Raw genomic sequence first — 21,245 nt, 5'->3', positions numbered from 1 at the left:
TCAAATGGAGTAAATTTGTATTGTGAAATGTTGCCTGGTGAGTACGTCTTGGAAATGCAAAAGTAAAATCTGGCTGTTTTGTAGGTTAGTACATGGTTATTAATGCTGTGAAAAGAGGCATGCTAACAAAATTAAGTTACAAAATTAATTTGATCAACTCAGCAGTGGTGAAATAGACAAACTTAATAGTAAATTTATGGATCTCTTCCCTTGGTTAACAGGAATTTGCAGACTCCCTTGGGATCCCATTTTTGGAAACCAGCGCAAAGAATGCAACAAATGTAGAACAAGCCTTCATGACGATGGCTGCTGAGATTAAAAAACGAATGGGGCCTGGAGCTACATCTGGTGGTTCTGAAAAGTCAAACGTAAATATCCAAAGCACACCAGTCAAGTCGTCTAGCGGGGGTTGCTGCTAAGAATTTTCACAATCTCCAAATTTGATGTAAAAGGCCCAAAAGTAAGAAATGTTGCCTGAATTGTACTGTATGTAGCCACACTACTGCAGACTTGCTCCCTTTCCTCTTCCCTGCTCCCTCTCAAGACACACAATCAGGCACTGAGAAGCCAGTATTGGCTGGAATTTCCAACTCAAGTCTAACTTCATTTTCAGAACTGTTTTAAACTTTAAAGTGTGCAGGTCATTAATAAATAATGTGCATAAATCTCATGTTAGCAGATTTTCATGCAGTTGGTTTATATTATAAAAAATGATTTTGTTTATAATGGCATGTTTTAAATGTCAGCATTGGATGGATCTCTGAAGATGAAGTTTAGCCATTGCTCATCAAGCAGCACAGTGTTTTTGTCTTATTGCCATCAATAAAATTTAGTAATGTTATGTCAGATCTGATTTTTGCTAGTACTTTCTGTAGAGATACAAAAATTACACTGCATTACCTTCATATTCTCTGCATATAACTTGTGGCTGCAGGATATTGTAATTTGTTGCACATGTATAACATTAAACAACTGAAATGTTTAATAATATTGTACTAATACTTAATTTAGAACTAACGTGGTGGCATAGAATGGTCCACAAAGCTTCAAGATCTGCAAGACAGTGAGCTCAATTGCTGCAGAGCTTTAACTGTCTTAATTTATTCTGCATATCTCATTTGTATCTCACTGTAGATTTTTGGTTGTGGATGATAGTTTTTGGTCTGTAGATCACTGGTTATGATTCCCATTTGCCTTGAAAAATGGCTTGTATTTATAAATGGCATTGTGAGCATTGGGACATTTGCTCATTGAAAAGGTGCTCCAACCAGATCACACTTTACAAGTGAATTTCATTTAATCTTGTGCAATTTTGGAAACTATCTGGATACTAGGTTTTCTGCAGGAAGTTACTGTATCAGGCATGTTAACCATTTCATTTTAGAACTAGTTTAGGGACCCATATAATTTAAAATATTTTAAGCATGGTGAAGGGTGATTTAATTCAAATTTATTTTTACTCATTCTAAATAAAATGCATAATGGCACTTTCCTCTATATTTCTGGATTTATTTGTAAACATTTGTTGTAAACCTTGGTAGGTGTTCATCTTTGATTCCATACATTTTCTACTTGTATTTGCAGTTGGGAACATTTACATGATAGAAACACAAGGAAACTGCTAAAAAAATCTTTGAACTGCAACTGTTTCCCTAGTAGTAGAGATAACTAACTGAATGCATTAAGCCTAAGATCTGCTCGTTCACTCACCTACAAGTGCCTACTTTACATCTTATTTTGTACTAAACCACTTTCACAATTCCCATATTAAGTTTGTACACAGGTCCAGGTTCAGCTCATTTTTGGAGATTATAAGTAATATTACCAAAATAATAAACCACTCGATCTCTCAAAACTGCTTTATCACTTTAGGAAAATAACTACTCTTGTAGTTTGCTGTACTAATCTTATTCTGATTCTTTTGATAGGTAGATGTCTTTAGAGAATGTCAAGACTTCACTGCTTAATTCTAAATTGCTAAATCATTATAGAAATCTATTTGGGGAAAACCAACTTCATGTAGTTCCATTAGTTTTTCTTTGTTTCGTAAAGATGGAAATGTATGTTCTCCTTTTAAAATCTATTCAGACTACTGGATTAGAAAGAAAATATTTTAATAAACAGCACTGCAAAGTTAAAGGTTACAATGAACCACAATACATAGCAAACTGATCGTTTAAAAAAAAACTACCTGCATAACCATACAAAACTGAAGTTGCAAATTGTGTTGTAACAAATGCAGAAAATGTGGATGCTGCAGGAGATTGTACAAGATCAAATATTAAAGTTACCACAAACTGTCAACACCTTACACTTTGTGGTGAAAAATGATGTTATTTGGTTACTGCATCAAACAGTGATCTGATAACCGTGCCATAGATTTTTCTTTGTAGGAAAAAGGTTTGAAGCAAAGACAAGCAGCAATCCTTTGCCACTTTCATTCTTGTCCATCTCCCATGGAATTCTGGCAGAGGAGAACTGGTTTTTAAACTTATGTAAACCAGACTTACTATTGATTTTTAAGTTTCCAATAGAAAACTTTTCAGAACAAATAGGGGGTGGTGCATCATATGGAATTCGCAGTAGCAAGCATCTAGCAATTCACTCTGTTTTACATAGTGTTGGCTACCAATAGGATGTGTTACTGTTAGTACTTAAAACATTAAAAAATTAAGTCATTTACCTCTGGTCAACATGAATTTGACAAATTTCAGAAGTTTTAAATAAAATTATAGCATTGATAGTTAACAGAGCACTTGCCTGCATAAAAAGTGGAAGTTAATTGCAGGAAGTGTTGTGTATAAATGCAAAACATCTCAAACTTGAGCTTCAACATTCCATTGCTCACGATTTTAATTTGGATGATCTAAGTTCATGTGATTTCAGACATGATATTCCTCAAGGCCACTTGCAATCTTCAGTCTGAAAAATAAAATTATACCTAATTTAGTGACTGGTAGCATATCCTGTAAACAAATCATAATTTAAAGACCACTAATCACTCTGGCATAGTATTCCATTTGTCATAGAAAGTAAAAACAAACCAGTCTGAAATGAAGTACACATCTATAAATACACTGGCAATGAGGCTTTGAAAATGATAAACATTAATTCACATGATGAAATGAATAGCAAAAGGGAATGTTGGTAAACTGATCTCAACATCTTGTTTTCCACTGGTACAACAGCTGTAAAAAAAAATCTAGTTCCAATGAAGCTATTCAGACACACCACTATTATAGATTGCAATTTCAAACACACCATCATTTAAGCCAAAAAAAAGTTTAAATTATTCAGTAATTAAAGTTCTGAATCCCCAGTCTTGTTGAATTAAAAGTTTAGAAATGTTAAACTGTTTTGCTGTGGAATGAAGCAGTTCATATAGATTATCATATTGCTTCAGAATAGAAGCAAATATACTGATGTTTTTTTTCAATGTTTTGGAGAATCTTCAAAACTAAAAAAAATCTTTTAGCAAATTGAGTGCATCAGAAAAGTAATTTACTATATCGTAAAATTATTTAATGCCCCAAGGCACTATTGAATAGAGCTTTTCAATTGCCAAAAGCATTCTAGGTTTTCAAGGAAGGTGAAAAAAGTTTGTGAATCATAGACTTGTACTCTATGCTGCCCTCCAGTGCAATTCCTTTCAGAATCAGGTTTATTATCATGACGTGAAATTTGTTAACTTAGCAGCAGCAGTTCAATGCAATACACAATATAGCAGAGAGAAAGGTAATAATAAATAAAACAATAAATAAACAAGTGGATCAATTACATATATTGAATAGATTATTAAAAATGTGCAAAAACAGAAATACTGTATATTGAAAAAGTGAGGTAGTATCCAAATCTTCAAAGTCCATTTAGGAATAGGATGGCAGAGTGGAAGAAGCTGTTCCTAAATCGCTGAGTGTGTGCCTTCAGGCTTCTGTAGCTCGTACCTGATGGTAACAGTGAGAAAAGGGCATTCACTGGGTGCTGGAGGTCTTTAATAATAGATGCTGCCTTTCTGAGACACCGCTCCCTAAAGATGTCCTGGGTACTTTGGAGCTGACTAGATTTACAACCTTCTGCAGCAGCTTTTGGACCTGTACAGTAGCCCCTCCATACCAGACAGTGATGCAGCCCGTCAGAATGCTCTCCACAGTACAACTATAGAAGTTTTTGAGTGTATTTGTTTACATGCCTAATGGAGTATAGCTGCTGTCTTGCCTTCTTTATGACTACATCAATATGTTGGGACCAGGTTAGATCCTCAGAGATCTTGACACCCAGGAACTTGAACCTGCTCACTCTCTGCACTTTTGATCCCTCTATGAGGATTGGTATGTGTTCCTTCATCTTACCCTTCCTGAAGTCCACAATCAGCTCTTTCGTCTTACTGACGGTGAGTGCCAGGTTGTTGCTGTGGCACCATTCCACTAGTTGGCATATCTCACTCCTGTACACCCTCTCGTCACCAGCTGAGATTCTACCAACAATGGTTGTATCGTTAGCAAATTTGTAAATGGTATTTGAGCCATGCCCAGACACACAGTCATGTGTATACCGAGAGTACAGCAGTGGGCTAAGCAGACACCCCTGAGGTGCGCCAGTGTTGATTGTCAGTGAGGAGATGTTATCACCAATCCGCACAGACTGTGGTCTTCCGGTTAGGAAGTCAAGGATCCAATTGCAGAGGGAGGTACAGAGACCCAAGTTCTGCAACTTCTCAATCAGGATTGTGGGAATGATGGTTTTAAATACTGAGCTACAGTCAATGAACAGCATCCTGACATAGGTGATTGTGTTGTCTAGGTGATCTAAAGCTGTGCGAAGCAACCATGGAGATTCCGTCTGCCGTTGACCTATTGTGACGACAGGCAAATTGCAATGGGTCCAGGTCCTTGCTGAGGCAGGAGTTCCACAGAATTATTTGTCCACTCGTTCTTTAACCAAGGGGATTCAATGACATCAAATTTGAAATGCATTTTCATTACAAGGATTTGCTGAGAAGCAGGCTAGGGCTTTATCTAGCAACACACAAAATGCTGGAGGCACTCCACGGCAGGCAGCATCTATGGAGGGAAATTATCAGTTGATGATTTGGGCTGAGACCCTTTGGGGCTTTCACTTGGATGTTAGTTTGGAAGTCACAATGGAAGTGTGCTCTTTCCTGTTTGAGCAAACAGGATATCCTTTCCTAACCACATGCAAATGCACTGCACAGAGTTTAAGTAAAAATCAAAGAGATTAATGTTGTTATCTCAATTATTTTGACCTGCCTGATTTTCTTTGTTGTAGCTTTCCTACTGATTATTATTGTAGTATGTTTTACTTCCCTACTTCCCAGAGAAGGCAGCAGGGAGAAGCATTGCAGTAATAACACACAGTAAGCAAGCTACAACCAGCTGAATCATCATTTCAGTTTATAATCAACATCGTGGAATTTGACTCCTTATCAAAGCAGCCACCTTGTGGTGAATTTTACACTGAAGGAAGACAGGTGAAAACTTGTAAACCCAAAACTAAAATAAAGCCATAGGTACAACATGGATGACAGAAAAATGGAGGGTTATGGAGGAGAGAAGGGTTAGACTGATTTTAGAGTGGGTTAAAAGGTTAGTATAACATTGTGGGCTGAAGGGGCTGTACTGTGCTTTAATGTTCTGTATTCAAAATTTTTAAGTTGCCACTGCAATTGTAGAACTTACTTGCTTTAGATCTAATGACAATGCAAAACTATACCAGCTCATCTGGAGGTTTTGCATAATGTCACTATCAACATGATAATGCAAAGCCAGATCGATCTATATGGAGGTTTTGATTTCTTAAAGGAAACAGACAGTGTACATCATAAACCAAGGAAAAAGAGGAAAATCAAATGAAAAACAAAAAAAATCTTGGACACTGTCAAGGGTAGCCTCTCTTCCATTAAGGCTGTTGGTCAAAAACTTTTAATCAAGACATTTGTTGATAGGTCTTTATTAACCATTCCTCTTTCCATGGAAGTTGGCTAACCAATGACTATTTAGTATTGGTTCGTTATTGGTTAACCAGGATATATGTTTTGCATACTGTTTTTACAGATGAAATCATTCCACAGCGCATTGAGCTATAATAGCATAAAACATCAAAAATCGGGTAAAAGCTACTGCAAGTGTACAGTGCAGGTAAATGATAAACAGCAAGATTCTAACGAAGTAGGTTGTGAAGCCAAGAGTCCATCTTACAGTACAAGAGATCTGTTTACAAGAGTCTGATAACAGTGGGAGAAACACTGTTTGAACCTGGTGGCAAGTGCTTTCAGGTTTTTTTAGCTTCTGCCCAGTGGGAGAGGGGCAAAGGAATGTCCTGGGTGACTGGAGTCTTTGATTATGCTAGCTGCTTTACTAAGGGCAAGAAGTGTAGACAGAATCTATAGAGAGACAGCTGGTCCCTGTGAAGTGCTGTGCTGTGTTCACAACTTTCTGCAGTTTCTTGCGGTCACACTCAGAGAAGTTGTCATACTAGGCCATTATGCAACCAGACAGAATGCTTTCTATGGTGCATTGATAAAAATTGTCAAGAATTATGAGACATGCCAAATTTCTTTAGCCTCCTGAGGAAGTGGAGGCATTGGTGAGCGTTTTTCACTGTGACATCGTGGTTGGGTCAGGGCAGGCTATTGGTGATGAACTTGAAGCTTTTAAGCGTTAACACTGTTAATGTAGGCAGGAGCATGTGCATCACCCCCCTTTCTGAGGAAAATGACTAGCTCTTTTATTGACATTGAGGGTATGTTGTTGTCATGACACTCATTAAGCACTTAACTCTTTCCTGTACTCCATCTCTGGAGACAAACTGTCAACCAATTTTTTTTTTACATTCCTATGGTTCTCTTGACTGTACGTCTTCCCAACCTATCTCCTGTAAAATTCCTATTCCCTTTTCTCAGTTCCTTAGCTTCCACTGCACGTGGCTTTCCATTCCAGGATACAAGAGACGTCCTCCTTCAAAGAACAGGGTTTTCATCCCTCCACTATTGATGCTGCCCTCACCCACAGCTCCTCCATTTCCCAAACATACATGCTCACCCCCAACTTTCCACTGCCTTAACAGTGAAACAGTTCCACTTGTCCTTACCTACCACCCTTCCAGCCTCCGCATCCAACACACCACTCTCCACAACTTACACCATCTCCGAAGGGATCCCACCACTAAATACAACCTTACGTCCCCATCCCTCTCTGTTTTCTGTAGGGATTGCTCATTCCGTGATTCCCTTGTCCATTCGTCCTTCCCTACTAGTCTTCCTCCAGGCACTTATCCCCAAGTGCTACACCTGCCCTTACACCTCCTCCCTCACCTCCATTCAGGGCCTCAAACAGTCCTTTCAGATGAGGCAACACTTCACTCATGAATAAGCTGGAGTTGTCTATTGTGTTCAGTACTCCTGATGTGGCCTCCTCTCCATTGGTGAGATCCTAAATTGGGGGACTGCTTCATCGAGCACCTCTGCTCCATCCGCCACAAGCAGAACTTCCCAGTGGCCAAAACATTTTAATTCCCATTCCGACGCGTTGGTCCATGGCCTCCTATTGTGCCACCCTCAGTGTGGGGGGGAGCTACACCTTATATTCTATCTGGGTAGCCTCCAAACAGATGGCATAAATATTGAATTCTCCTTTCGGTAGAAAGGTTCCCCCGTCTTCCCCTATTCCCCACTGACTTCTTAACCTCTTCTCACCTACCTTTCACTATACCCTGGATCCCCTCCTTCCCTTTCCCCTATGGTCCACTCTCCTCTCCTTTCAGATTCCTTCTTCTCCAGCTCTCGATTTTTCCCACCCACCTGGCTCCACCTCTCAACTTTCAGCTATTATTCTGGTGTTTTTCCCTCCCTTCTCAGTACTGAAGAAGGGTCTCAGCCCGAAACATCGACTGTTTATTCATTTCCATAGATGTTGCCTGACCTGCTGAGTTCCTCCAGAATTGTGTGTGCGTTACTCCAGCTCATTGTTATTTAAGATGCAGGCCACTACAAACTTGTAAATGGTTAGAGCAGAATTTGGCCATGCAGCCATGAATGTGCAGGGAGTAGAGTAGGGGGCCGAGGACTCAGCTTTATGGATCACCAGTGTTTACAATAATCATGGTGGAGGAGTCGATGCCTCTCCTTACTGATTGTGATCTGTTTGTCAGAATCAGAATCAGGTTTATTATCACCGGCATGTGTCCAAGTTTGCGGATGACACGAAGCTGGGTGGCAGTGTTAGCTGTGAGGAGGATGCTAAGAGGATGCAGAGTGACTTGGATAGGTTGGGTGAGTGGGCAAATTCATGGCAGATGCAATTTAATGTGGATAAATGTGAGGTTATCCACTTTGGTGGCAAAAACAGGAAAACAGATTATTACCTGAATGGTGGCCGATTAGGAAAAGGGGAGGTGCAACGAGACCTGGGTGTCATTATACAACAGTCATTGAAAGTGGGCATGCAGGTACAGCAGGCGGTGAAAAAGGCGAACGGTATGCTGGCATTTATAGCGAGAGGATTCGAGTACAGGAGCAGGGAGGTACTACTGCAGTTGTACAAGACCTTGGTGAGACCACACCTGGAGTATTGCGTGCAGTTTTGGTCCCCTAATCTGAGGAAAGACATCCTTGCCATAGAGGGAGTACAAAGAAGGTTCACCAGATTGATTCCTGGGATGGCAGGACTTTCATATGATGAAAGACTGGATCAACTAGGCTTATACTCATTGGAATTGAGAAGACTGAGGGGGGATCTTATTGAAAAGTATAAAATCCTAAAGGGATTGGACAGGCTAGATGCAGGAAGATTGTACCCGATGTTGGGAAAGTCCAGAACGAGGGGTCACAGTTTGAGGATAAAGGGGAAGCCTTTTAGGATGGAGATTAGGAAAAACTTCTTCACACAGAGAGTGGTGAATCTGTGGAATTCTCTGCCACAGGAAACAGTTGAGGCCAGTTCATTGCCTATATTTAAGAGGGAGTTAGATATGGCCCTTGTGGCTAAAGGGATCAGGGGGTATGGGGGGGAAGTCTGGTACAGGGTTCTGAGTTGGATGATCAGCCATGATCATACTGAATGGCGGTGCAGGCTCAAAGGGCCAAATGGCCTACTCCTGCACCTATTTTCTATGTTTCTATGTGTCATGAAATTTGTTAACCTGTGATCACAATTCTATCTCCTTTACCATAGCTTTGGAAAAGTTAGGAAAGTGTCTATTTGGAGTAAGGGGAAATGAGAGGCTATCAGGCAGGAACTTGGAAGCATAAATTGGAAACAGATGTTCTCAGGGAAACGTACGGAAGAAATGTGGCAAATGTTCAGGGGATATTTGCATGGAGTTCTGCATAGGTACGTTCCAATGAGACAGGGAAAGGATGGTAGGGCACAGGTACCATGGTGTACACAGGCTGTTGTAAGTCTAGTCAAGAAGAAAAGCTTACGAAAGGTTCAAAAAACTAAGTAATGATAGAGATCTAGAAGATTATAAGGGTAGCAGGAAGGAGCTTAAAAAAGAAATTAGGTGAGCCAGAAGGGGCCATGAGAAGGCCTTGGCGGACAGGATTAAGGAAGACCCTAAGGCATTCTACATGTATGTGAAGAGCAAGAGGATAAGATGTGAGAGAATAGGACCAATCAAGTGTGACAGTGGCAAAGTGTGAATGGATCCAGAGGATAGCAGAAGTACTTAATGAGTACTTTGCCGAGTATTCACTATGGAGAAGGATCTTGGCGATTGTAGGGATGACTTACAGCAGACTGAAAAGCTTGAGCACGTAGATACAGGTGTCCCCCGCTTTTCGAATGTTCACTTTACGAAACCTCACTGTTACAAAAGACCTACATTAGTTCCCTGTTTTCGCTAACAGAAAGTGTTTTCACTGTTATGGTGAAAGGCAGTGCGTGGAAAAAGCAGCGCGTGAAAAAAATCAGCGCACACCCCGAACAGCCGCTCTCCCCCGGATTCAGGACGACATTCTCACCGGCATTGCTTAAACACGTGCCTGTGAGCAGCCATTTGCGAGATGAGTTCTAAGGTATCGGAAAAGCCTAAAAGAGCTCGTAAGGGTGTTACACTTTGCGTAAAACTAGACATAATTAAGCGTTTTGATTGTGCTGAACAAAGTAAGGACAAAGTGAGTTTGGCTTGTGGAAGTTGACGAAGATGATGTTGAAGAGATTTTGGCATCCCATGACCAATCACTGATAGATGAAGAGCTGATGCAATTGGAAGAGGGAAGGATAACAATCTAAACCGAATGAGTATTAATAAAGTACGACTTTAATTTTGAAAGGGTACGTCGGTTTAGGGCATATTTGCAAGATGGTTTGAGTCCTTACAAAGAACCGTATGATCTAAAAGTGCGCGAGGCTCAGCAGTCAAGCATACTGTACTGTTGTTTTTCAAGCCTTCCACATCAGACGACGAACCTCGGCCTTCGACATCGAGGTGGGCAGTCATAGGAGAAGATGAGCTGCCTGCCCTAATGGAAACAGATGACGATGAGATGACACCCCGGTGTCCCACCACCCCAACCCCCAGACCGCGGACAGATACCGATTCGCGGAGAATGCAGAGATAGCTGGGAGGCACTCAGCACATCTTTAAGAAAAAAGCCGAAATAAACATGCGAATTAATTAGGTGCTGCCCAGCACGTAATTAATTAGCATGTTTATTTCGGCTTTTTTCTTGAACATGTGCTGTGTGCCTCCCGGCTACCGCTGTACCCCTGCATGCTTCATGGATCGGGATCGGTTCGCTGCCCGGAGGGTGGGGGTCACTGCACCACCCAGCCTGCGACGACTCAGTCTAACACACCATCACCAGTGTGCTCGGTGCTGTCTTCTCAATTCCGGTAAGTGATACTACACTGTACATACATTATTTCTACTTTATATAGGCTGTGTATTTTTACGTGTTACTTGGTATGATTTGGCAGCTTCATAGCTTAAAGGTTACTGGAGAGCGCTGGCGCTGTGTTTCTTTGATGATGGCACTTGCGCTGTGTTTCTGCCAAGAGTGCTTGCGTGAGATTTTTGCTATGGAGAACAGTGCGGCAATGATTGCAGAAAAGTATTTCTACTTTATATAGGCTGTGTATTCATTATATCATTCCTGCTTTTACTATATGTTTGTTATTTAGGTTTTGTGTGTTATTTGGCATGATTTGGTACATTATTCCAGCTTACGAACTGTTTCGTAGGAATGCTCTACCTTCAGATGGCGGGGGAAACCTGTATTAAGGAAGAGGATGTGCTGGAGCTTTTGGAAAGCGTAAGTTGGATAAGTCACCTGGACCGGACGAGATGTACCCCAGGCTACTGTGGGAGGCGAGGGAGGAGATTGCTGAGCCTCTGGCAATGATCTTTGAATCATCAATGAGGACGGGAGAGGTTCCGGAGGATTGGAGGGTTGTGGATGTTGTTCCCTTATTCCAGAAAGGGAGTAGAGATAGCCCAGGAAATTATAGACCAGTGAGTCTCACTTCAGTGGTTGGTAAGTTGATGGGGAACATCCTGAGAGGCAGGATTTATGAACATTTGGAGAGGTATAATATGATTAGGAATAGTCAGCATGGCTTTGTCAAGGGCAGGTCATGCCTTATGAGCCTGATTGAATTTTGTGAGGATGTGACTAAACACATTGATGAAGGTAGAGCAGTAGATGTAGTGTCTATGGATTTCAGCAAGGCATTTGATAAGGTACCCCATGCATGAGAGAAAGTAAGGAGGCATGTGATCCAAGGGGACACTGCTTTGTGGACCCAGAATTGGCTTGCCCACACAAGGCAAAGAGTGGTTGTAGACGGGTCATATTCTGCATGGAGGTTGGTGACCAGTGGTGTGCCTCAGGGATCTGTTCTGGGACCCCTACTTTTCGTGATTTTTATAAATGACCTGGATGAGGAAGTGGAGGGTTGGGATAGTAAACTTGCTGATGACACAAAGGTTGGAGGTGTTGTGGATAGTGTGGAGGGCTGTCAGAGGTTACAGCAGGACATTGATAGGATGCAAAACTGGGCTGAGGAGTGACAGATGGAGTTCAACCCTGATAAGTGTGAAGTGGTTCATTTTGGTAGGTCAAATATGATGGCAGAATATAGTATTAATGGTAAGACTCTTGGCAGTGTGGAGGATCAGAGGGATATTGGGGTCCAAGTCCATAGGACACTCAAAGCTGCTACGCAGGTTGACTCTGTGGTTAAGAAGATATACGGTGCATTGGCCTTCATCAATTGTGGGATTGAGTTTAAGAGCCGAGAGGTAATGTTGCAGCTATATAGGGCCCTGGTCAGACCCCACTTGGAGTACTGTGCTCAGTTTTGGTCTCCTCACTACAGAAAAGATGTGGAAACCATAGAAAGGGTGCAGAGGAGATTTACAAGGAAGTTGCCTGGTTTGGGGAGCATACCTTATGAGAATAGATTGAGTGAACTCGGCCTTTTCTCCTTGGAGCGACAGAGGATGAGAGGTGGCCTGATAGAGGTGTATAAGATGATGAGAGACATTGATTGTGTAGATATCAGAGGTTTTTTCCCAGGGCTGAAATGGCTAGCACGAGAGGGCACATTTTTAAGGTGCTTGGAGGTAGGTACAGAGGAGATGTCAGGGGTAAGTTTTTTATGCAGAGAGTGGTGAGTGCGTGGAATGGGCTGCCGGCAACGGTGGTGGAGGCGGAACTGATAGGATCTTTTAAGAGACTCCTGGATAGGTAGACGAAGCTTAGAAAAATAGAGGGCTGTGGGTAACCCTAGGTAATCTCTAAGGTAAGGACATGTTCGGCACAGCTTTGTGGGCCGAAGGGCCTGTATTGTGCTGTAGGTTTTCTATGTTTAGCAGCAGCAGTAGTTCAACGCAATACATGATATAGAAGAAAATAAAATTATAAATAAATAAATCCATCCATCCATCAGTCAGGAAGTCAAAAAGTCAAGGATCCAGTTGCAGAGGGAGGCAGTAACTCCCAGAGTCTGGGATTTGGTGATAAACTTGCTTGGAGTAACAGCATTGATGGCAGAAACATAGTCAAAAGTTTGAAGAAGGTGCCTTTACTCTCCAGATAGTCCAGAAAGAAGTGTAGGTCCAGGGAGATGGCATCCACCCCAAACCCCTTTTAGCTGCAGGCAAATTGCAGTGGGTCGTGGTTGTCTTCATTATTTTCAGGATTTTCTGCTTCTGAGCAAAGCTCAGTGCAGCTTTGCACTCTTCAGTGACTCCTCATGACAGAAAAATACCACTATGTCCTAGAGACAAAATTGATAGATGTTCCCCATTCACTGGGTACATTCAGTGCACGTTACAAGCTGTGATGTGGACTAGCCATAAAGCTCACAGCACTGTTTGTAATAAGAGTTCATTTTCCTCCACTTGAAAAGCCTAGTCACCAACACAGCCAGAGTAGAAGTTAGCCAACAACCCTTCAAGGCAGATCATTAGCTGCATTGATTCAACATATGCAACCCATCCACATTTTCTGATACTCTATCCAAAAATCTCAATCTCAAACATAGTCTTTGCATGAACTTCCCAGAAATGCAATCCAATCACCAAAGGAATTACAAGTTACAAAGCATTACAAACGCATCATCAGGAGACAAACATAAATTTAAAAAATACATCTTTAAAGTTAAGCTAATTCCCCAGATTCTTACATCTCTAATCCAAAATATTGTATTTTAAAATGCATATATCCTAGTCCTCAACTTTTCTCCTAGGGACTTCAGCTCAACTGATACACTGACATTATAAAAGAGATTTGCCACAATCCCACAATATATGGGACAACTTTCAAATTGTAGTTAGACATTTCCTTACCATTAACAACTGCCTCTCCAAGCCAGCAGCTTCAAGATCATGTTGCTTGGTCTCCAAGTCATCTTTGACCATATTCATGGCTGTGAGAACAGATGAGTACAGACGTGCAGCATGTCCATTGAGTCGCTTGGATTGTCCTGCTATCAATTCGAGTGTGTCCTTAAGAACTAAAATGACAGCAGAATGATCAGGGGCAAAATAATAGCCCTTATTGCTATAAAACAATGTTAAAATGTGCATGTTGGAATAGCTACTAGACTGCAAATATCCAGCACATTTTTTGGGGATTATTTAATTACATGGAAAAATATTATGCAGATTATAACACCATCAATTAAAAACAATACTGTAATGTAATTGATTGCAATGGCTCCCGACTGCAACAGTATTTTAGTTCAAAAGTTTTCCACTGGCTGTAATGAAGCTAGCAAATAATATCAAAGAGGAAACTAAGAGCTTTTATAAAGAGTAAAAGACAGGTGAGAGTATAGGACCAACAGAAAATGATGCTGGAGAAATTGTAATGGGAGATAAGGAGATGGCAGAGGAACTGAATGAGTATTTTGCATCAGTCTTCACTGAGGAAGACATCAGCAGTACACCAGACACTCAAGGGTGTCAGGGAAGAGAAGTGTGCGCAGTCACAATTACGACAGAGAAAGTACTCAGGAAGCTGAATATTCTAAGGGTAGATAAATCTCCCGGACCAGATGGAATGCATCCTCGTGTTCTGAAGGAATTAGCTGTGGAGATTGCGGAGGCATCTTTCAAAAGTCGATAGATTCTGGCATGGTTCCGGAGGACTGGAAGATTGCAAATGTCACTCCGCTATTTAAGAAGGGGGCAAGGAAGCAAAAAGGAAATTATAGACCTGTTAGCTTGACATCGGTGGTTGGGAAGTTGTTGGAGTCGATTTTCAAGGATGAGGTTACAGAGTACCTGGAGGCATATGACAAGATAGGCAGAACTCAGCATGGATTCCTTAAAGGAAAATACTGCCTGACAAACCTATTGCAATTTTTTGAGGAAATTACAAGTAGGCTAGACAAGGGAGGTGCAGAGGATGTTGTGTATTTGGATTTTCAGAAAGCCTTTGACAAGGTGCCACACATGAGGCTACTTAACAAGATAAGAGCCCATGGAATTACGGGAAGTTACATACGTGGATACAGCGTTGGCTGATTGGCAGGAAACAGAGAGTGGGAATAAAGGGATCCTATTCTGGTTGGCTGCCGGTTACCAGTGGTGTTTCACAGGGCTCCCTGTTGGGGCTGCTTCTTTTTACTTTGTACATCAACGATTTGGATTATGGAATAGATGGTTAAGTTTGTGGCTAAGTTTGCTGATGATACAAAAATAGGTGGAAGGGCCGGTAGTGCTGAGGAAACAGAATCTGCAGAGAGACTTGGATAGATTGGGAGAGTGGGCACAGAAGTGGCAAACAAAATACCATGTTGAAAAGTGTATGGTTATGCACTTTGGCAGAAGAAATAAACTGGCAGACTATTATTTAAATGGAGAGAGAATTCAAAGTTCTGAGATGCAATGGGACTTGGGAGTCCTCGTACAGGATACCCTTAAGGTTAACCTCCAGGTTGAGCTGATGGTGAAGAAGGTGAATGCAATGTTGGCATTCATTTCTAGAGGAATAGAGTATAGGAGCAGGGGTGTGATGTTGAGGCTCTATAAGGTGCTGGAAGACCTCACTTGGAGTACTGTGTGCAGTTTTGGTCTCCTTATTTAAGAAAGGAGAAGATTCACTAGAATGATTCTGGGAATGAAAGGGTTAACATATGAGGAACATCTGACTGCTCTTGGACTGCACTACTTAGAGTTTAGAAGAATGAAGGGGAACCTCATAGAAACATTTCGAATGTTGAAAGGCATGGACAGAGTGGATGTGGCAAAGTGTTTCCCATGATGGGGGAGTCTAGTATGAGAGGGCATGACTTAAGGATTGAAGGGCGCCCTTTCAGAACAGAAATGCGAAGAAATTTTTTCAGCCAGAGGGTGGTGAATCTGTGGAATTTGTTGCCACTGGCGGCAGTGGAGGTCAAGTCATTGGGAGGATTTAAGGCAGAGACTGATAGGTATCTGAGTAGCCAGGGCATCAAAGGTTATGGTGAGAAGGCGGGGGAGTGGGACTAAATGGGAGAATGGATCAGCTCATGATAAAATGGCGGAGCAGACTCAATGGGTCGAATGACCGACTTCTGCTCCTTTGTCTTATGGTCTAAACTTCAGGATACAAAGAGCTAACAAAATATTTTACCACTTCATTCCCTGTATCTCCCCAAAAACTGTTCATTTTGCAGTCTCTCTCATAACACCAGCTTGTCTAAAGATCCTTCTGAAAACATCTTTAGTTTAACACTTCTTATTTGCTTCAGAGTTCACTGCACTTAATTATGCTTTTGAAGTACCATGGAATGTATTGACACATTAAAGTGCATTATTTTGGGGCAGAGATCAGCGAATTCCACTAGCTTTCAAATGGATTTGTTACTAAAGAGTAAAAATCTGGCCATTTTTCCCAATTTTTCCATTCATCATATTTTCAGGATTTCAAAATCTCTGCCAGCAAGATCCTACTGTAATATCACTCCCTCAAAAAGGATTTGACTCCATCTCAACCTTTGCACAAATGTACACAGTGGACGTAATGCTAAGTTTACAAATCTGTGCCAGGTGAATGGAGTTAGAATATATACCAACCATGATCCTACTGAGGAGGAAAAGGCCCACTAAACCTGCTCTGTCATTCGATACGATCATGGGTTATTCAAAAGCAACTTCAATATTCCCATCAAACCCTCGCAACCACTCACTCTTGCTCATCTAGAATTTATCTACCGGTCCGACAAACAGTAACGGCTCTGCTTCCACTGCCCTATCAGGAAGACTTTTCCAAAAGTTCACAACAATAAAAATCTTTTACATGGTTGACATCCTCTCAGCAAATTCTACATTCTCTCACAAGAGGAAATACTGACTCCACATTCTTGTGCAAAGCCCTCTACATCTCTTAGCTTTCAGAATCAGGTTTATTAATACCATCTTCCAACTTGAAATGTGTCTGGACAACAGGCTCAACCAGAACCACTCTCCTCCATCTGGTGGAACTTGTCCTCGCCCTCAATAATTTCTCCTCCAGCTCTGCCGATGTCCTTCAATCAAAAGGTGTAGCCACATTGGTCCCAGCTCTGCCTGCCTTTTGTCAGCTACGTGGGACAGTCTATGTTGGTATCGCTCCCCAACTCTTCCTACGCTACACTGACGACTGCACTGGTGCTGCTTTCTGCACCCATGCTGAGCTCATCAATTTCATCAACTTGCCTCTTACTTCCAACCTGTCCTCGAATTTACTTGGTCCATTTTCAACACCTCTCTCCCCTTTCTCGATCTGTTTCCATCTCTGGAGATAGTCTATCTATTGAAATCTTTTTTAAACCCACTGACTCTCAGAGCTATCTGGATTATACCTCTTCCCACCCTGTCACTTATCAAAATGCCATCTCTTTCTCTCAGTTCTTCTGCCTCCGCTGCATCTGCTCTCAGGACAAGCTTTTCATCCCAGAACTAAGATGTCCTCCTTCTTCAAAGAAAGGGGCTTCCCCTCCTCCACCATCAACACTAACATCACCTACATCTTTTCCATTTCACACATGTCTGCCCTCACCCCACCAACCCAAGGACATAGTTCTTTTGGACCTCACCTGCCACCCCACTACCCTCTGTGTCCAGCACAGAATCCTCTGTAACTTCGGCCATCTCCAGTGGGATCCCACCATCAAACACATCCCTCTCCCCACTTTCTGATTTCCACACAGATCACTCCCTATGCAACTCCTTTGTCTACTCGTCCCTCACCACTGATCTCCCTCCTGGTATTTATCCTTGCAAGCAGAACAAGTGCTACACCTGCCCCTACATCACCTCCCTCACTACCATTCAGGGCCCCAAACAGTCCTTCCAGATGAGGTGACACTTCACCTGTGAGTCTGTTGCGGTCATTTACTATATCCAGTACTCCCGGTGTGGCCTCCTGTATACCAGTGAGAAGTTTGGGAGACCACTTCGCCAAGCACCTTCACGCTGTTTGCCAGAAAAAGCAGAATCTCCTAGTGGCCACCCATTGCAATTCTACTTCCCACTCCAACTTGTCAGTCCTTGCCTCCTCGACTGCCAGGATGAGGCCACACTCAGGCTGGAGGTGCAATACCTTATATTCCATCTGGGTAGCTTCCAACCTGATGGCATGAACACCTCCTCTCCTTCACCATTCCCCATTCCTGTTTCCCTTTCTCGCCTCATCTCCTCATCTACCCATCATCTCCCTCTGGTGCACCTTCCCCTTCCCTTTCTTCCATGGTCTTTTGTCTTTTCCTATCAGATTCCACCTTCTGCAGCCCTGTATCTCCGTCACCAATCAACTTCGCAGCTCTTTACTTCATTTCCTCCCCCTCTCTTAGTTTCACCTATCATTTACCATTTTGTACTTCTTCCTTCCCTCCCCTCCCCACTCCCAACTTCTTGGTCTGACTTCTCCTTCCTTTCTAGTCCTGATGAAGGGTCTCAGCCCAAAACGTCGACTGTTTACTCTTTTCCTGGCCTGCTGAGTTCCTCCAGCATTTTGTGTGTGTTGCTTTGGATTTCCAGCATCTGCAGATTTTCTCATGCCTGAAGTGTACTGCTTTGTCGCAGCAGTAGTGCAAATACAAGGGGTGATTGATAAGTTTGTGGCATACGGTAGAAGGAGTCAATTTTAGAAAACCTGGCACATTTATTTTTCCTACATTTACACACTTAGTCCAGCGGACAGTGGAGAGCTGTATAACTCATCTCCTTCTACCTTAGGCCACAGACTTATCAATTACCCCTCGTATCACCCCTGCTGTGGACCACCTGGAGGTCCAAGACGCTCTTCTTACATGCACGTGCAGTTCAACTCTTTTGAGTGATAATGCAGAAAGTTTGAAGTTAATAACTCATCTCCTTCTACCTTAGGCCACAAACTTATCAATCACCCCTGCTGTGGACCAGCTCTACAAAGAAGGACCCGTATGCTTCACGACCGCTGGACTAAGTGTGTACAATGTAGGAGGGGACTATGTTGAAAAACAAATGTGCTAGGTTTCTAAAATTGACTCCTTCTACCTGAGGCCACGAACTTATCAATCACCCCTCGTACATAAATTGCTATAAATTACAAAATAAATTGTACAAAAAAGGAATAGAGAGGTATTATTTATAGGCCATTCAAAAATCAGATGGCAGAGGGGAAGAGCCATTTCTGATTGAGTTTGGGTCTTCAGGTTCCTGTTTCTCCTTCCTTGATGTTAGCAATGAGAAGAGGGTATATTGCAGATGAGAAGGGTTCTGAACGAAGAATGCTGATTTCTTGAGGCACCGCCTCTTGAAGACGTCCCCGACGGCGGGGAGGCGTCCTCGATGGCGGGGAGGGGTGTATCCGTGATGAAGCTGGCTGAGTCTGCAATTCCTCGCAGCCTCGTTGCTCCTGAACGTTAGAGGCTCTATACCAGGCGGAGGTGCAACCAGTCAACTCTCCACCACACACGGACAGAAATCTGCATGAGTATTTGGTGACGTACCAAATCTCCTCAACTCCTAATGAAGTAGAAGCACTGGCATGCCTTCATGATTGCATCGATGTGTTACAACCTAGCACACATCCTCCAAGATGCTGATGCCCAGGAATCTTAAAGCTGCTTGCCCTTTCTACCGCAGTCCCCTCAATGTAGACGGGTGTCCGTTCTTCTGAGTTTCCCTTCCTGGAGTCCAAAATCAATTCCTTGGTCTTGCTGATATTGAGTGCGAGGTTGTTGTTGCAACACCACTCAACCAGCCGATCTATCTCATTCCTTTACTACTCCTCATCACCATCTGAGATTTAATCAACAGTAGTGTCATCTGCAAATTGATAGATGACCTTTGAGCTGCAATAGGATTCACCTAGCAGTTTGAGAGTGAGAAGGTAAAAGTTGATGTATTGGTATTAAAGTGTAGTAAAGGGAACTACAGATGCCCAAGAGAGGAGCTGGCCAATGTTGATTGGAAGGCGACACTAGCAGGGATGATGGCAAAGGCCGAGGTTTTTGGGAGTAATTCAGGAGAATTCTAAAAGGCAGCATGAGGCAACCATGGTGGACAAGAGAAGTCAATGATAGCGTAAAAGTAAAAGAGAGGGCACACAATATAGCAAAAATTAATGGGAAGCTGAAGAATTCTTGCAACTTTTAAAAACCAACGGAAGGCAACCAAAAATGCAATAAGAAGAGAAAAGATAAAATAAGAAGACAAGCTAGCCAATGATGTCAAAGGAGATACCAAAAGTGTTTTTCAGATATACAAAGTGTAGAAGAGAGGGAAGAGTAGATTTTGGACCATGCTTTAAGAAGCGAAGGAGCAAAAGTCAGAACTATAAACCAGTCAGCCTGACTTCAGTGGTTGGCAAGATATTGCAGTCCATTATAAAGGATGAGATTTCAGCGTACTTAGAGGCACATGATAAAATCTATAAGTTAGCAATGTTTCCTTAAGGGGAAATCTTGCTGACAAATCTGTTGGAATTCTCTCTGGAAATAACAGGCAGAATAGACAAAGGAGAGCCACTGGATGTTGTTCACTTAGATTTTTTAAGAGGCCTTTGACAAGGTACCACATGAGGCTGCTGAACAAGATAAGAGCCCACGGTATTACAGGAAATATACTAGCACGGGCAGATTGGCTGACTGGTAGAAGGCAGAGTATGGGAATAAACAGGGCCTTTTCCGTTTGGCTGTGGTGTCTAGTGGTGTTCCACAAGGGCTGGTGTTGGGTCCACTACTTTTCACGTATATGTTAATGATCTGGATGACAGAATTGAGGTTAGGTGTAGGGGTACGTAGTGTTAAGGAAGCAGAGATTCTGCAGAAGCACTTGGGCAGATTGAGGGGAATGGGAGCAACGCACAGAAATGCTGGAGGAACTCAGCAGGCTGGTCAGCATCTAAGAAAAGAGTACAGTCGATGCTTCGGCCTGAAACATCGACTGTATTCTTTTCCTAGATGCTGCCTGGCCGGCTGAGTTCCTCCAGCTTTTCGTGTGTGTTGCTCAGATTCCCAGCATCTGCAGATTTTCTCTTGTTTGTGCTATGGAAATGGGGAAGGAAGTGGCAGGTGGAATGCAGTGTTGGGAAGTGTATGGTCATGTACTTTGGCAAAGGAATAAAGGTGTAGACTACTTTCTAAACAGAGAGCGAATTCAGACATTGGAGGTGCAAAGGGACTTGGGAATCCTAGTGAAGAATTCCCTAAAAGTTAACTAGCAGTTTGAGTTGTAGTAAATAAGAAAATACAACGTTAGCATTCATTTCAAGAGGACTAGAATTTAAATGCAAGGATGTTATGTTGAGGCTCTAAAAGGCATTGGTT

The 21,245-nt window shown here is 42.3% G+C and overlaps 2 protein-coding genes across 2 annotated transcripts in view; one reads left to right on the top strand and one right to left on the bottom strand.

Annotated features, from left to right (window-relative positions):
• Positions 1-846, top strand: part of LOC134350627 (ras-related protein ORAB-1) — a 31,646-nt gene extending 30,800 nt beyond the window's left edge. Inside the window, exon 6 of the mRNA XM_063056108.1 lies at positions 222-846. Within this exon, the coding sequence (XP_062912178.1) occupies positions 222-419 (198 nt within the window). The 3' untranslated portion in view covers positions 420-846. The remainder of the gene's footprint in view (positions 1-221) is intronic.
• A 142-nt stretch (positions 847-988) lies between these two features.
• cep68 (centrosomal protein 68) overlaps positions 989-21,245 on the bottom strand; it is a 47,032-nt gene continuing 26,775 nt past the window's right edge. The window contains exons 5-6 of the mRNA XM_063056107.1: positions 13,813-13,979; positions 989-2,922 (exon numbers count right to left, since the gene is read on the bottom strand). Coding sequence (XP_062912177.1) covers positions 2,899-2,922; positions 13,813-13,979 — 191 coding nt within the window. The 3' untranslated portion in view covers positions 989-2,898. The remainder of the gene's footprint in view (positions 2,923-13,812; positions 13,980-21,245) is intronic.

This window comes from Mobula hypostoma, chromosome 8 (genome assembly GCF_963921235.1).
Source record: "Mobula hypostoma chromosome 8, sMobHyp1.1, whole genome shotgun sequence".
Classification (NCBI taxonomy): domain Eukaryota; kingdom Metazoa; phylum Chordata; class Chondrichthyes; order Myliobatiformes; family Myliobatidae; genus Mobula; species Mobula hypostoma.
The sequence above is the reverse complement of the archived record's forward strand: the minus strand, read 5'-3'. Positions and strand labels throughout refer to the sequence as shown.